An 18821-nucleotide genomic window follows, 5' to 3' on the forward strand; every position below is an offset into this window, starting at 1 on the left:
GATTTTTTCTTTAGAAGTTAATATGGTATCAGTGTCACATGCCAAAGTAATTAAAATAACAATTTTGTTTGTTGATGGGTATTTATTAGTTTCACATGGCACATGAGTTTTGGGTGATTTTATTATGTTCGAATCCTAAGCATTAAAAAGAGCTAGCTAGGGACTGCAATGAGAGCTAGCTTGACCTCTATATTGTGTATGTGGAAACACAAGGTTTCTTTCGAGTCTGAACCTCGAAATATTTTACTGAACATCCTGAAAAAATTATATATATATATATATATATATATATATATATATATATATATATATATTATTACATTCGTTTCAATTATATAACATTTTATTATTTTTTTTACGGTAACATTTTATTGTTGTTGTTCAAAGATATAATCCAATTTTCAATACATTTACTAGTTTTTATTTTTTATTTTTTAAAAATCAGTAATCCATTACATACGTGTTGGACAACATGCCATCATTGTTTTTTTTCTCTTTTTCTTTTTATTATTTTTTTTATTTTTTTGACAAAACATGCCATCATAATAATTAAATAAAGATAAAATAGAACATTTGTTTGTAAATTTCGTTTTGAAGAATTTTTTTAAATATGTATAGATTAGTAAATTTTTTATATATATATATATATATTTAAGATAGGGGGAGCAGACGACGTTAGCTTTTAATCTGAGGGGTATCGTGAGATATTTGCAGAAAAATTATGCTTATATATCTAATTAAATGAAGGGAGGAAACAACGGTAGATGTTAAACTGTTATATATAATTATATATTATATGGTCATATTATTATGAGATCATGTATGTAGACACCAATTAGGTGTCCCGAGATCATGGGGTGAACATCTCCCTCTCCAAAAAAACATTGAATTTTTACGAAATATTTGCGTGAATATCTCACAACGCTTACAAATACAAAAAATTTTAAATATTTATGTGAACATCTCACAACAATTATGTGTGTATATGCTAATTAAGAAGATATGTGAGTAGACATCAGCAGTATAACTATTTTGGCATATATGATAATATATAAAACATGTAATGATTACAAGAACTCACATGGAATTAATTTAGTTGAATTGAATGATTGCGTGGATCAAGGATCGACGACCAAACATTTTGATTAGTCGCGACGTTCTCACAATTTTAAAATAAAACCCACATATCATTAAACGTTGTTGAGAAATAATAATAATAATAATAATAATAATAATAATAATAATAATAATAATAATAATAATAATAATAATAATAGTAGGCCAAATTAATGATTTTGAGAAATAAAATATAATCAGTTGTAAGATCCAACTACCTCTAGTCTCTACTACACGCGGCATGCCCTCTCTATGGGTAAATCTACTATAATTTTGAAACATAAGAGAAAACTGTACTTACTATAATTTTGAAACATATAATAGATAATGATATTTATACTCCAATTTATGTTAAATGTACTCCACTTTTATTTTCTTGACAATTCTACCCCTTTTTTGATTGCATTTTCGAGTAAGTTAATTATCTTTGTTAGGAATCAATCCGGAAGTGTTTTGATATTCCGAGAATTAACAGACAACATGCACACACAAGAACAATAATTTCAGAAATTAGATAAAACCATCGCACACAGATCAAACTCAACACTCACACGAAAACAAATAAACGACGCAAGTATTTACGTGGTTCGGCAAAGAATTTGCCTACATCCACGGGAGAGCAATACAATCACTTTATTAATCACCAACAGAACAAACCAAGCTCAATCAACAGAGCTTATTACAGAGATAGACCAGAAAACTCTTAATGCTAGATACAGACACGATTCAAGCTTTTTAATTCTTGAATCTGTCGGCAAAAGAAAAAAATAATAATAAATACAAGTGGACAAGTGGACCGTGTGCAATGTTTCAAGCATATAGTCATGCCACGTGACAAGCTGTGCTGTGCCAAATACAATTCATAATTGAATTGTACTCTCGCATTCAGACGGAAATATGCAACTATAAATAGATGCATTTGGCATCAGTTCATAGCATCCCAACATCGAGTTCATTTCTTATCTAAAGCATTCAAATACTTTTGAGTGTGTTTCTATATATATTTGTGAGATAGGTTTTCTCCTGTATAAAAGAGTGAGTGTCTTTTTGGAAACACAGAGAGAGGTTGTAATTCTCCAAATATTATAGTAGAATCTTTTGGTCTTGCCCGTGGTTTTTACCGTAATAATTTTTGGGGGTTTTCCACGTAAATTTTGGTGTCTATTATTCTTCAATTTCCATAGTTTCTATCTCGTAATGCCGCACTTGGGACCAACAAGTGGTATCAGAGCCTTGGCATAAAATTTCTTAAAATTCTGAGTATGCTCTGTGGTTGCAGCTTTGACTGATCTTCCACATCAGAAAAGATTTTTTGAAGATTTTATAAGGCAGGATTCTTGTAGTCAAGATGACGGCAAAATACGAGATAGAAAAGTTCAACGGGAGCAATTTTTTGCTGTGGAAATTGAAGGTGCAAGCAATTCTAACAAAGGAGCGTTGCTTGACAGCTATTGGAGATAGACCGGCGGATGTCACGGACGATCAAAAGTGGAATGAGATGAATCACAATGCTGTTGCCGATTTTCACTTGGCGATAGCGGATGAAGTTTTGTCAAGTATCTCGGAAATAAAAAGCGCAAGAGTTATTTGGGATACTCTGACAAAATTGTACGAGGTCAAGTCACTACACAATAAAATTTTCCTAAAGAGAAAGCTTTATACTCTTCGGATGGCGGAATCCTCATCGATGACCGAACATATCAACACATTGAATACTCTATTTTCCTGGCTCACCTCTATGGGGCATAAAATAGAGGAAAAAGAACGTGCGGAGCTTCTACTTCAAAGTCTACCAGATTCATACGATCAGCTCATCATCAATGTTACCAACAATGTTCTTTCGGATAATTTAAATTTTGACGACGTCTTAACTGCGGTTCTTGGAGAAGAGAGTCGTCGAAGGAACAAGGAAGATAGGTTGGCAACGTTGAAGCAAGCAGAAGCTTTACCGATGACGAGAGGAAGATTGACGGAGCGTGACTCCAGTGGGAGCCACAGATATGGTAGATCAAAGTCAAGAAGTAAGAAGAAGAATATTTACTGCTTTAAATGTGGCGGTAAAGGGCACTTCAAGAGAGAGTGTACGAAGAGCATCGAAAAGGGATCTCAAGGAAATGTGGCCAGTACTTCAGGAAGTGGTGAAATATTATTCAGCGAAGCAGCAACGGTTGCGAAAGGCAGACACAAATTTTGTGATGCATGGATTATGGATTCAGGAGCGACGTGGCATATGACGTCAAGGAGAGAATGGTTCGACCAGTATGAACCAGTCTCAGGAGGATCTGTATTCATGGAAAACGATCATGCCTTGAAAATCGCTGTGGTCGATACCATTAAAATCAAAATGTTTGATGGTACTATTCGCACCATACAGGAGGTACGACATGTGAAGGGCCTGACAAAGAATCTTTTGTCTTTGGGGCAATTGGATGATATTGGGTGCAAAACCCGTATCGAGAAAGGGATCATGAAGATTGTGAAAGGCGCGCTTGTGGTTATGAAGGCGGAAAAGGTTGATGCAAATCTGTATGTATTGTTGAGGGAAACACACAAAGAGTCGGAACTAGCTGTTGCATCAATTGGTTCGGGAGAAGAAGCAACAATGTTGTGGCATAGAAAACTTGGGCATATGTCAGACCGAAGAATGAAGATTCTCTCAGAACGGAAGCTGTTGCCGGGGCTTACAAAAGTGACTTTACCCTTTTGTGAGCATTGTGTTACCAGTAAACAACACAGATTAAAGTTTGGCACATCTACTGCCAAAAGCAAAGGCATATTGGAGCTAATTCATTCTGATGTTTGGCAAGCACCGGTGTTGTCTCTAGGAGGAGCGAGATACTTTGTCTCGTTTATTGATGATTTCTCTCGGAGATGTTGGGTGTATCCAATCAAGAAGAAATCAGATGTTTTCGAAGTCTTCAAAGTTTTCAAAGCGCGAGTTGAACTTGATTCTGATAAGAAAATCAAGTGTTTAAGGACTGACAATGGAGGAGAATATACCAGTGATGAGTTTGATGCATTTTGTCAGCATGAGGGCATCAAACGACAGTTCACGACGGCTTACACGCCTCAGCAGAATGGAGTGGCGGAGCGGATGAACAAAACTCTGTTGGACAGAACAAGGGCTATGTTGAGTACTGCGGGTCTACCAAAGTCATTTTGGGCAGAAGCAATCAAAACCGCTTCTTACATCATCAATCGTTCTCCTTCAGTGGCGATTGATTTGAAGACTCCAATGGAGGTGTGGACTGGCAAGCCAGCTGATTATTCTCGGTTACATACATTTGGAAGTCCGGTGTACGTGTTGTACAATGAACAAGAAAGATCAAAGTTGGATTCCAAATCCAGAAAGTGCATCTTCTTGGGCTATGCTGATGGAGTAAAGGGGTTTCGCTTGTGGGATCCTACTGTCCACAAGCTTATCATCAGCAGAGATGTTATCTTCGAGGAAGATAAAGTGAAGGGAGACAAAGGCACACAGAATTCAAAAACTACTATCATTCAGGTGGAAAACAAGACAGACGAAGATCAAGTTTCTTGTGAAGCAGTACCAGAGCACGAGGAACAAGAACCAGTTGAGTCAGAGGTTTCCAAAGTGAGGCAGTCAACTCGAGAGAGAAGACCACCAGGTTGGCTTTCAGATTATGTCACTGAAAGCAACATTGCATATTGTCTATTAACAGAGGATGGTGAGCCATCGAGTTTCCATGAGGCTACTCAAAGCTCGGATGTATCCCTGTGGATGACAGCGATGCAGGAAGAATTGGAAGCATTGGACAGGAACAAAACTTGGGATCTTGTTACACTACCACGAGGGAGGAAAGCTATCGGTAACAGATGAGTCTATAAGATCAAGCGTGATGGCAATAACCAAGTGGAGCGGTATCGTGCAAGATTGGTTGTCAAAGGGTATGCTCAGAAAGAAGGAATTGACTTCAATGAGATATTTTCTCCTGTGGTTCGGCTTTCAACGGTCAGGATAGTATTGGCAATGTGTGCGGTGTTTGACCTACATCTAGAACAGCTAGATGTGAAAACGGCATTTCTTCATGGCGATCTTGAAGAAGAAATTTATATGCTTCAGCCAGAAGGTTTTGCAGAAAAAGGCAAAGAGAACTTGGTTTGCAGGTTGAAAAATCTCTGTACGGTCTCAAACAGGCACCGAGGTGTTGGTACAAGAGATTTGATTCCTATATCATGAGCCTTGGGTACAACAGACTCAGTGCAGACTCTTGTACGTATTTCAAGAGGTCTGGTGATGATGATTATATCATTTTGCTGTTGTACGTGGACGACATGTTGGTAGCAGGCCCCAACAAAGATCGGGTCCAAGAATTGAAGGCACAGTTGGCTAGGGAATTTGATATGAAGGATTTGGGACCAGCAAACAAGATTCTAGGGATGCAAGTTCACCGAGACAGAAGTAAAAGGAAGATTTGGCTTTTCCAGAAAAATTATTTGAAGAAAGTCTTGCAGCGCTTCAACATGCAAGATAGTAAGCCAGTTTCAACCCCTCTTCCTATTAACTTCAAGTTATCTTCTGAGATGTGTCCTAGCAGTGAAGCAGAGAAGATGGAGATGTCTCGAGTACCGTATGCATCAGCAGTGGAAAGTTTAATGTTCGCTATGATCTGTACTAGACCAGACATTGCACAAGCAGTGGGAGCAGTCAGTCGGTATATGGCGAATCCTGGACAAGAGCATTGGAGCATGGTTAAGAGGATCCTTAGATACATTAAGGGTACCTCGGATGCTGCATTATGTTTTGGAGGATCAGATTTTACACTAAGGGGCTATGTGGATTCGGATTACGCAGGTGATCCAGATAAGAGAAAATTTACTAATGGTTATGTGTTTACAATTGCAGGAGGTGCAGTCAGCTGGGTTTCAAAACTGCAAACAGTTGTGACATTATCTACAACGGAAGCAGAATACATGGCAGCTACTCAAGCTTGCAAGGAGGCAATATGGATTAAAATGTTATTTGAGGAGCTTGGGCACAAACAAGAAAAAATTCCTCTATTTTGTGACAGTCAGATTGCCTTGCACATTGCAAGGAATCCAGCCTTTCATTCCAGGACTAAACACATTGGAGTTCAATTTCACTTTGTTCGGGAAGTAGTAGAGGAAGGAAGTGTGGACATGCAGAAGATCCATACGAAGGATAACATTGCTGATATTCTGACCAAACCAGTGAGTGCAGAGAAGTTTGAATGGTGTAGATCCTCAAGTGGCCTAGCAGAAACGTAAGCAGCAGGAAATGGCAAGATTGAAAGGACGTGTGGAGACGTGTTTGATTCTCAATCAAATCTCCAAGTGGGAGAAATGTCGGCAAAAGAAAAAAATAAATAAATACAAGTGGACAAGTGAACCGTGTGCAATGTTTCAAGCATATAGTCATGCCACGTGACAAGCTGTGCTGTGCCAAATACAATTCATAATTGAATTGTACTCTCGCATTCAGACGGAAATATGCAACTATAAATAGATGCATTTGGCATCAGTTCATAGCATCCCAACATCGAGTTCATTTCTCATCTAAAGCATTCAAATACTTTTGAGTGTGTTTCTATATATATTTGTGAGATAGGTTTTCTCCTGTATAAAAGAGTGAGTGTCTTTTTGGAAACACAGAGAGAGGTTGTAATTCTCCAAATATTATAGTAGAATCTTTTGGTCTTGCCCGTGGTTTTTACCCTAATAATTTTTGGGGGTTTTCCACGTAAATCTTGGTGTATATTATTCTTCAATTTCCATAGTTTCTATCTCGTAATGCCGCACTTGGGACCAACAGAATCTTCCCGTCACAATTTGCGCCCAAGTTTTCTCATCCGAAATCTCTCTTTTCTTCTCCCTCAATATATTCTGAAGAATTTGATTTTCTGTTATGTTCGTTGCGGTCAGTTTCCATCTGCTTATATAGAGAATTCAACGGACTTTCATCTTGGGCTTTAGGTCAACAGTAACTTACGGCCCAATTATAAAGTCAACATGGTCCAACCCGATAAGTTTTCTCACATCAGTCTGATCTGCTCTTGTACTTCGTTTTGCTTTGATCTGCCTTCAAGCTCACAACTTCTCGGACACTTCATCTGACTTCTAACCAAGTCACAGTACTTGAGCAATCGATCTGCATGAACTCATCTGAAGACTCATCTGGCCATCAACTTCGATCTGATCCCAGTGTTCGATCTTAGCCATGAATTCATCTGATCACTGAACTCATCTGATCTGTACTATTTGATCTGACATCTTCTCTATTCCTATTCAATCTGATAGAAGCATACTTAAACAATCTTTAATTACTCAAAAAATCTATTTCCCCCCTGAAATTTTAATATGTGAAAAATTATCACAATATAGTAGCGACTAGCGAGGTTCAAATGTTTTCGCTTTTTTTTTTTTTTTTTTTACAAAATACCTTGAAATATGGAGTGCACAAAAAAATATAAGCCAATTTTTTTAAAGCTGGTGATAATCTTGTGAAAAAAATATATTATTTGAGATTAAATACAATATTTTATGTTATATCACAAAGTATCTAATATATGCTATAAAAATTAAACTTATCATTTTGTAAAGTAAAAATATTATTGAGCTTTTACTTTATATATACGTTTTGTTTTTTTTTTTTTATGAAAAATATTGTCAAGAAGATATTAATAATGCATTTGATAAACAGTATTCCATTTAAAATAACCATGGGATTTGTATCCATTATTCTTAATTATCTATTGTGATTTGTTAAAAAAATTAAATTTTTAAGTTAATAAATCGTGAAACATGAGATAAATTATAAAAAATTAACAGTAACATAAAAAATAACATTAAACAAAAAATGCTATTAATTTGATGAAAATATATATTTTTAATTTAATAGTGTGTTTTTCTCTATTAATGGACATTGACAATTCATTTACAATATTTTTGAGTAATTAAGTATGATTAAAATCAACTTACTAAACAAAGAGCAATCAATTATAAAAGAGTACAATTGTAAAAAAAGAATAAATAAAAGTGGAGTGAATTAATTAACATAAATTGGAGTTTAAATATCATTCCCCTATATTATATTATATTATAAATGGGAATTAAAACTAATTTATATATATGTGTGTAGATCAAGATTACTAGCATAATAGAAATTAAAATTGTTTGGAACATGGAGGGTCCATATTTTGGTCACATGGGCATGCATGCTGCGTATATATATGTTGAAGTTTCCCTTTCAATGGTAGCAATTTGATGTTTTTTGATATCATGATTCACAACACATGTTAGGTTCTTTTATCATTATCTTCTTAATTGTCATTTATTTTATACGTACGTAGCCAATTATATATTAATTTAATTTGCTAGCTGTTATTAGATTTTCCTCACCAGTCAACTAGCCGGACCACATACAAATTGATCATTCATTTTTCTGATTAATTATAAATAAATTTAAAATTTACAATAAACCTATTTTATATGTTTCTGCACAACTATAACAAAATATATATTATTTTTCATTTCATTTTGGAAGCTACAAAAATCCTTGGATCTTGTCGATGATGTGCAGCGTAAGGTCCCAAGTAGTTCGAGACTCGATTATAAAAATCTCCTCCTTAGATTTTTATTTTTATTTTTTGGGTAGATTAGGGTACTTATAAGACCCGAAAGATCGATGCTCGTAGGGGGAGATTTTGGTTTGGTGATAACTAAATTTGGTCCGTCGTATAAAGAAGACGTGCATATTGTTCTCAAGACAATTACCAAGTTTCCGAGATTTGATTTATTTTATTTTTTTTATACTTTCCTTTTTGGTTTGTGAGGCTAATTATAATTAGGCACAGAAGAATCTAGCTTCAAAAAAGTTTTGAAGATTCTTTCCTATATGAGTACTGACTATTTTAATGGTGATTGAGAACTAATAACAGTCGCTGAGTACTTAATTTAATACCATCCTAGCTAACCGATTAACTATTAATACATCAGTAGTTGCTAATTGCTACTCACTTTTTCTTTAATTTTTTGTTCCAGAATTAAAAATAAAAAAATGGTAGTTAGAGTCAGTTGGTTAAATCTAGACAAAAATTATAATAATATTTAATTAAGATACTTGTCAATCTATTATTAAAAAATGATTGGGGAAATCGAGGATAAAAAATTAATATATAATATTTAATGAAAGTGTTTCAGAATTTGTGAACTCCTCGCACATGTCCGTCTCTTTCAGCAAGCCATATTTGTTCCTGAAATAATATTGAGGAAAATTATCGATGCACCGAATTGGATATATGTCTCTATCATATTCCGAGAGACGAACAAGAGCAATTATTCCTTTTAAATAATTTATTCAAAAGACTTTTTATTTACGTAAATTTATTTTTTTCGATTTCTGAAAATCAAGAAATTTAATTTTAAATGAAATTTATTGCTCCATGCACACATGCTATAGTATTAAGTATTTGCAAATATATATATATATATATATATATATATATATATGAAGGACAATTTGCTCAAAAATCCTCAAATGCAAACATATTTTGTTTTGGGGTCCCTAGTCATAAAATGTGGTACAAAACAATACAAGATGTGGTACAAAACCATACAAGATGTGGTACAAATTAACAAAAATTATGGTACAAAAAAATGGCTAAAGAGTGCAGAGCAAAATATATTTGCATTAGGAATTTTTGAACAATTTGCACGTATATGAAAGCTAAAGAATTTTAAAATATGATATAATTAGTTCTGAATTGAAATCAATCGGAAATGGACATCTATCAACATACAAGTGTTAATCGAGGACAGGTCACAAGACTAGGATCCAAAATCTCCCACAGCCGCAAATTGTTTGGGCACTTGTGCTCCAACCACTTCACACTAAAACATTTTGTAAAATTTTCAAAAAAAACAAAAAATTCCCTTTTCGTCCACTGATTTTTCATCGTTCTAACAACTTTTGTTTTTAGCTAAACACAACGTGACATAATATACGTCAATAAACATTTTTTTATGTAAAAAAGTTATTGAACTAAAACTCGATGTCGATTAGATTAATATGAGAATAGAAAACATAACAAAGCAAAAACAAAATTTCCTACTTGCGTTATTTGAAAAAATTAAATTGAAAAACATAAAGTTTATTTTGGTGGGTCCCATCATACGTTTGAGGTTTCCTATATAACCAAACCTTGGTCACAAAATGTCTCATGTCTCAAGTCTCGACTATTAAACACATTTAGCTAGCGATAATATTTATCTCTTTCGAAATGTCCGCATCAATGGCGAAGGGAGCCGGAAAGATGACCAAGATCAAATCCGTGCTCAAGAAAGTGCAATCCTTCAAGCTCGGCCGCCCCAACTCCAGCTCCGTCTCCGTCTCCGCGGTGGCAAACAATATTCCGTCGTCCTACGACGACTCTTTCGTCACCAGCACCGCGGCCAAGGATCTCCACCCGGTCTACGTCGGGAAGTCGCGGCGGCGATACATGATCACCTCCGACATCATGGACAACCCTCTCTTCCGCGAGCTTGTGGAGCGGATCCCCGGCGGAGGCGACGAGAGGTCGATCACCGTCGGCTGTGAGGTGGTGCTGTTCGAACACCTGCTCTGGATGCTGGATAATGCCGATCCTCCGCCGGAGTCGCTGGAAGAGCTCGTCGAGTTTTACGCCTGATGACGGCGGAGAGCGGCCGCCGTTAATAACTTTCGGTGACCCAACTACGGGAGGGTGGCGGTGATTCGATGGTCATCCCCACATTATATTGTATAGTTTATATTTATATTAATATTTTTATATATTTCCTTTTTTTAATAATAATGTCATGATTAGCGGTGTGGATTGTACTTTGAGATAAAGGTTAGTGAGTTCACGGTCAGGATTAACCCATTTTTTACACTGCTAATCTCCTTGATTAATAATAAGCACAGAGTTTAATTGCTGCGCACTTGTTATATTTTCACGTTTCCGGATTTGTAATCTGATGTTCCAAATATACATAGATTTTTATTCGAACCTCGATTTATGTTATTCATGTCTCACTTTTATTTATAAAACCTAAAATAAAAATGCAGATCACATAGTATAAATATTTGGAGATAAAGTAACATACACCAATACGATTTATGGAATTAAGAGTTTTATTTATTTATTGCAATAAATTTAAGATTTCTTATGGTATATAAACTTTTGTTACATTTGCCAAGTAAAGTAAAATTGTAGGATCGAACGCTTGTCGCTTTACCAAAAACGATAGCTGGTGGTAATAATGCATAATAGTTCAAGCGTCATGGTTCGATTGCTCAACCAACAGAGACACACTCATAGCAAGGAATCAAATCCATGATCTTGAATTGGATACCAATTATAGGACCGAACGCTTGTCGTCTTACCAAAACTTATAGCTGATGGCAATGATACAACTCAACAAATCTTTTAAACCACACAACATCCTAAACGACATGGTTCAATCGCTCAACTAGTATGGACAATTATTACATTCCAACAGTAGTAATAATAATAATAATAATAATAATAATAATAATAATAATAATAATAATATCGACGATGATGTTGAATGTACGAATATATGCATGATTATATATTTAGTTGGAAGATAAAGTATACAAATTAATTATTTATTAACTTGAAGGTTATTGTTTATCATATGTGTATATAATACAAAAATCAAGTAATTAAATGATAAATTATCAAGTAAAAGTTCCCATTATGGGTTTAGTCTATGTTATCCTATTCGGGTAGTGCCTGAATTAAGATCCAACGGCCCACATTTTTTTGCATGCCCATGTGCTGCATCCAAGAGTCCAATTTTTTTTCGTTTGAGATGTTCATGCTCATGTGCTAGCATAGACTAAACTCATAATCAGGAGGCGTGTTCTTGATATATATTTCAACTTATGAATTTTTGAGAATCTATATCGTAATAATATGAAACTTGAAAATTCCGATATATATCGGTATACCAAAATACCGAAACAATATAAATTGAAACAATTCGGTACGATATACCACCCTTAGGTTCCCTTTTTTAAAACTAAATTGAATCGATTCAGTCTTTGCTACCACTAAGCATGACTATTAATCAAGGTTCTAAAAAGCGTGAAGCGCGTCGAAGCGTGGAGGTAAAGCTTCAAACTTTTCAAACTTAAGCCACTACAAAAAATTTGGTAATCGACTACACTAGAAAGACTACGGTTTTTAATAAAACCATAGTATTTTTACATTTAACTACGGTTTGTACAGAAACCGTAGTTAATGTGCATTTTTTTTTAAAATATACATCTACAATTTTGTAAAAACCGTTGTTGTTTGTGTTCTACAACATCGTTTTTAATTTTTTACTATGATTTTAATTTTTTTAAGACAAACATTAAATAAAATGTTATATTAACCATAAATAGATGATTTAATAGATAATTCAAGTTCTAAACTATAAATATACATATTTTTAAAAATGTTTTCATTTTAAAAAATAAATGAAATCTTCCGTTCTAAAAAGCGGTCACTTAATCGAGCTTAAGTGTATTAAAGCTTAAGCGAAATTAAGCGTCGCTTAAGCGAGCTTTTTAGAACACTGCTATTAATGAATCTATTTAATAAAAATGGATTGAATGAAAGGTAATGCTACGTGTACACAAAGTCTTACACGTTGGGTTACACATGAGACTTAAAATTACATGATTATCCTACATGCATTTTTGAAAGATTTTTTTCAAATAAAGTGCATGGATAATCATGTAATTTTAAGTCTCATGTGTAACCTAACGTGTAAGACTCTGAGTACACATAGCATTACCCGTGAATTAAAGTAGTATTTGAGAGAGTTTTTAAGAAGTATATCTCAATTTTTTTCACATAATTTCAAAATTTTGTGAAGTCTGAAAATGCTTCCTAGAAACTCTCTCGAATACTATCCTAATCGTCTACTACTTACTACAAATTAAATCACTTCGATCTCGTATTATATTAGTTTTTTTTACATCACTAATTTTGTCAAACCCTTATTATAATATTTTACATTTTCATAAATATTTATTGCTTAATCTAGAGTATAAACTAAATGTTCGCGACCAACAAAAATTCGGTATCATTTCGGTATACTGAAAATTCGATAAATTTGATATTTTTCGAAACGGTAACTTCAGTATATCGAAAATTAGATATTTTTTCTCATCGCTACTCAAACCAAAACAATATTATTCGTTTTGAAAAAATGCAAACCAAATCAAATCCTTAATGATTAAAAACCAAACTAAAACTAGCTTATTGTTCGAGTTGGTTCGACTTGATCTGGAGTAGCAATTTTAATTTTTTTCCAAATAAATTTTGGACTATTTTTAAAAATAAATTAAAAATTAGTTATTTAAATAGTAGATAAATATCAATATGCATACAGATATTAAACAAGTTCACATTACAATGTATGCAAATTTCTGATCATAATACATAAATTCTCAATACATAAATTCTCAAACTTATAAAGTAGTTAAGTTTCAAAAGAAAATTTATTTTTACCATCATTCGCTATCACACTTACGAAAAGAGAGAAATTTATCTTTTATGTCCGTTCAAATTCACTTTAAATAATTGAAAAAGCTAAAATTATAAAATTAATATTTATTTTCAATTTTCATAACACTAATGACATGATATAAACTAAAAATCAAATTAGCTAAAAATTTGAAATATTATATATTCATAAAATTAGTTTGGGGTTTGGATTTTTTTTTTTTGTCAAAACTTCCATAAAAAGTTTACACACAACAAATGTTATTAGATTAGTTGCTAATTTTATTTTCATATTAAGTTATGTTTCATTTTCCAAAACAGGTACCGTTTTATTTTTATGGTTTTAATAGTTTGTTCCATATATATAGTTTCAAAAAAAAAAAATAGTTTGTTTCATATATTTTAATTTTTGTTACAATAACAAGAAAAAAATTAAAAATTTTCTCAAAGCATCGTACCAAAAATGTTGAAAAATAAGCTATGGTGTAAATATGCACGTAACCATAACACATACATACATGTATGTTATACAATACGCTGCATCAGCATACCCCATCAGATATATCTAGAAAGATCTTTTCATTTTTTGTCATTTTTCATTTTGCTTCACAGAGGAGAAACTGCCCCCTGTACGAGCGAAAACAGCCCTAGCTAACCTCAAGCTCTTGTCAATGGCGGGCCGTGAGCTGTTCCGTGCTTATCTGGTAAGCCATTTCCTCATTTCCTGCTGATTTTTGCTGCTCAAGTATGGATTTATTCGATTTTAAGCTATTTTCTGTACGTTTTTCAAGAGAAATTTTCACATGAGGCGTACGTTGAGCGTAAGTTTAATAATCAAACATGTGTACTCCAAGATCCGTTGTTCAAATGTGAATAACATTTGTGTGCCTTTGATTCTTCATTTCTCTTTGATATCGATCTTGAAAGTTTATGACATTTGTTGAAAATAAAATACTATTGCTGTGCATATGAATGATTCGCAGAAAAGGCACTCCAAATCCTTTCAGGATAAATGGGGTGAATGGGGTTTGCCTGCGGCATCCGTTGTTGGGGCGGGATGCCTTGTCTACAAGGCTGCCACCGATTACAAGGAAAAACAAGAAACGCGCAGGCAAATACTTTGAGACAACCGAACAAATTTTAGCTGAGTTGAAAAAGCTAATTGCAGTCGAGCGTCAAATACTACAAATCATGAAAGATGAGGTGTGGATTTAAATTCCATATTTTTATACAAACACCTTTTTCCGCTAATTAATATTATGTTTGAAAGGAATTTTATTCTTGGAATATTTCGGCCCTAATATATTTAAATTAGATCTTGATAAGGTGATTATTTGACATAATATAATTCGATATTATCAAGATTTGATTTACAAGATTTGATAGAGTTTATTTCCTACTAAAACTAGTTTCCTTATTTATGTAGGACTCTATCTAAGGCAATATTCTTCAAGATTTAGATGCTTATCTATAAAAGGAGATTTCCACGCACAAGAAAAGTGAGAGCTTCAGACGAAAAATACTCTGCGCATACTCTGAAGAATTCGAGGAAGATCTTGAAGAATTCTGAAGCAAAGTTTGCAACCATCGTTGTTGCATGTCCCCGTGTCGCCGTTCGTGTTGAAGACATCAGAGACAACACTGTGGGAACTGTGTTGTTGAAAATATTTTCTGTCTCTTCAATTTAGGCTACGGGAGTTGCATCCAATTTCTTTTATACTCTTATTGTATTTTAGGATGCAAGTTTGATTTCTCAACTCGTTGAGAAATTTAGGATTTAATGAATTTTCGTAAAATCACTAGGATTACTTTGTAAGACTATTCTTACGTTTACTAGTGATATTTAGCCCTAAGGCACCCGCACGAGTTTTATACTCGTGCAAAATTATTTACTTGTGTTTTTATTTACGCTTTAAATTTCCGCTGCATTGTGTTGTCTGTGGTGTTACAACACAAACGACAATACTGTCTTATTTTACATAACAACCACGTACACCGTTTCTTTCACGTGGCATCAGAGCCACCACTTGACTTTACTAAGTGAGTTCCTGGTTTGTGTTACAGGTTAGTTATGGGCACTCCGTACACAAGTGCAATTCGTCCACCTATTTTGGATGGGACAAACTACAGCCCTTGGAAATTGAAGATGAGCATGTATATTTAATCCATTGAGTCCAGGGCTTGGCAGCGTGTTCTTGACGGTTGGACACCACCCATGAGAGATGATGATGTACCAGGACCAAAGCCAAGATCACAATGGACAGCTGATGAGAATACAACGGCTATTTATAATGCTAAAGCTCTTAATGCTATGTTCACTTCAGTTGATATGAACATGTTTAATCTAATTGGTACTTGTACTTGTGCTAGGGATGCTTGGGAGAAACTACAAACCCACTGTGAAGGCTCGGCTAGTGTCAATAAGACAAGGATGCGTTTCATAACTTCAAAATTTGAGAAAATGAGAATGGAGGAATCAGAGACCATCATGGAATATAATGGAAGGTTGAAGAGCCTTGCGAATGAAGCATTTATTCTTGGTGATCCTATTTCGAACGAGAGACTTGTATCGAAAGTGCTTCGTTCTATTCCCAAAAAATTTCACACCAAGGTTTGTGCTATAGATGAATCAAAAGATACATCTATAATGGGTTTGGATGAGTTAATTAGTTCCCTTCGCACCTATGAGATGGAGTTGGAAGCCGAAGATGACTCAAAAGGTAAGTCTATTGTTTTTCAAGTATCTAATGATGTTTACAATGATTTTGCTGAAGTTCAACAGGAAGTAAAAGATTCTGATCTTGAGAAAAATTCTATTGCCTTGATCTCAAAGAAATTTACTGATTATCTCAAGGTAATGAAAGAAAAGAAGGATGTGAAAAGTGCACAACCCTCAAAGTTTCCTAGACTGCCTAAGTCAGAGAAACCTCAAAAACCTGCTGCTACTCGAGGACCTCGTCAAAGGTATGAAGGTAAGAATCAATTCTCAAGCAAAAATTTTGATAATGTTCAATGCAGGGAATGTAAGGGATATGGCCACTATGCTTATGAATGCGCAAATCGCCTTCGAAAATGTATGAATGTTTCTTTGAGTGATGATGATTCTGAAGAAGAACAAGAAAAGGTTGAACAGGCAGATCTCATATCTTTTACTGCTTTACTGGAGAGTAAGAAAAATTTTCAGATTAATCCTCTCGGTGTTGGCTCCGGTGTTGCAACACCTGGACGCAACACTGTTCAAAAATCTGTTTGTTTTGTTGCTTCTAACCTTGACAATTCCAGCAATCATGAAGAACAAGTAGCTGATCCTTATACTCTGGAAGGTATTCAAAAACTCTATGAAGAGTTATACATTGATTGGAACAAGAGAAATCAGTTGAACACAACTCTTACAAAAGAGAATACTGAATTGAAAGCTGCTGTGGCTAGACTGGAAATTCTCATGAGTAAGAAAGATCTGGAATTAGGGTTGCTGAATTCTGAACTTGAAAGAGCAAAAACTACACTTGATAAATTTAATTTCAGTTCGAGCAAACTTGATTCCATTTTGACTATGGGTAAGAATGATAAGTTTGGACTTGGTTTTAAAGAAAGTGTTTTTGAAACTGGTGAATGTTCCAAAACACCAGTGTTTGTGAAGGAAGGTAATGATTCCTTGAACCATCCTTCAACTGCTTCGAAAGGTAAGAAACTCATTGTTGAAAAGGATGTTTCTGTTCCTAAGCCAAAACAATGGAAGCGTCCTTTTGTATGTCACTATTGTCTCAAATCTGATCATATCAGGCCTTTTTGTCGTAAGCTTAAAAATGACTATGTTTTGTGGGAATCTAAGCAAGTGTTACCCTCCGTGTTGTCCAACACCAAGAGCAACACTGGCAGAAAGAGACCCACTGTGAACAAAGTTTGGATACAAAAGCCTGATGGTAGATGTTTTGTTATTTATACTTCCTTGAAAGCTAACACTGCAGGTAATTGGTATTTTGATAGTGGAAGCTCTCGGCACATGACAGGTTTGAAAGATCACCTCACGGACTACATTGAAAAAAATGGTGGTAGGGTGACCTACGGAGGTGGTGCAAAGGGAAGAATTGTTGGCAAAGGAACACTCAATGTGAAAGGGTTTCCAAAGCTTCATAACGTCTTACACGTTGAAGGACTTAATGCAAATTTAATTTCAATTAGTCAACTGTGTGATGATGACTTGCATGTGAAGTTTGATAAGAATACTTCCGCGTTAGTGTAAAAGGCCACCCAACCACTCGCGGAAAGAATTGGTGCTAATCATTGTGTTATCACAGGTACAAGATCAGTTGATAACTGCTACCAACTCGGTGAAGAATTGGCATGTAGACACTCAAAGGTTGATGAATTTAGTCTATGACACCAAAAACTTGGACATGTGAATTTCAAGACCTTAAAGAATCTGAGTAAGTATGAAGCTGTCAGAGGTCTTCCAAATCTAAAGACTGGTGTTCTATATGTTTGTGGTGCATGCCAAAAAGGTAAGCAAACCCGTGTTGTGCATCCCGTGTTACAACACTGTGGGACAACACGGTGTCTTGAACTTTTGCACATGGATTTGATGGGTCCCATGGAATTCGAAAGTTATGGAGGTAAAAAGTATTCTTTGGTATGTGTTGATGATTTTTCTCATTTTACATGGGTAAGATTTCTTAGAGAAAAATCAGACACTTTTGGTGTTTTTAAGAAGTTGTTTACCTAGATTACTAACCTACATACTTTGACTGTAGCAAGGATCAGAACTGATCATGGAAAGGAATTTGAGAACTCATTGTTTTCTTCTTTGTGTGATAAGAAGGGCATCTCACAAGAGTTCTCTGCCCCAAAAACTCCTCAACAGAATGGAATTGCCGAAAGGAAGAATAGAACGTTGCAGGAGATGGCTAAGGTGATGATGAGCTCAAAAAATATCTCCAAAAGATTTTGGGCAGAAGCATTGAACACAGCGTGCCATATTTCCAATCGTGTTTATTTGAGAAGTGGATCTTCGATGACTTCCTATGAAATCCTCATGGGAAAGAGACCAAATCTTAATTATTTTCATATATTTAGCTGTGTGTGTTATGTTTTGAACGATAGAAATCACCTAGCAAAATTTGATTCCAAGAGTGATAAGTGTTTGTTCCTTGGTTATTCTACTAATAGTCATGCATATAGGATGTA

The 18821-nt window shown here is 34.7% G+C and overlaps 1 protein-coding gene and 1 long non-coding RNA gene across 2 annotated transcripts; both read left to right on the forward strand.

The window, feature by feature from the left end:
• The first annotated feature begins 10335 nt into the window (after positions 1 to 10335).
• Positions 10336 to 11006, forward strand: LOC140893067 (auxin-responsive protein SAUR76-like). Its single transcript, XM_073302140.1, has one exon. The coding sequence runs from the start codon at positions 10377 to 10379 to the stop codon at positions 10782 to 10784; it is 408 nt and encodes a 135-aa protein (XP_073158241.1). The 5' UTR covers positions 10336 to 10376; the 3' UTR covers positions 10785 to 11006.
• A 3244-nt stretch (positions 11007 to 14250) lies between these two features.
• On the forward strand, positions 14251 to 15422 carry LOC140886314 (uncharacterized). The gene is made up of 3 exons (XR_012151513.1): positions 14251 to 14341; positions 14621 to 14840; positions 15064 to 15422. It is a non-coding gene; the product is annotated as an uncharacterized lncRNA (long non-coding RNA).
• The last annotated feature ends 3399 nt before the right edge of the window (positions 15423 to 18821 follow it).

This window comes from Henckelia pumila, chromosome 3, assembly GCF_033568475.1.
Source record: "Henckelia pumila isolate YLH828 chromosome 3, ASM3356847v2, whole genome shotgun sequence".
Lineage (NCBI taxonomy): Eukaryota > Viridiplantae > Streptophyta > Magnoliopsida > Lamiales > Gesneriaceae > Henckelia > Henckelia pumila.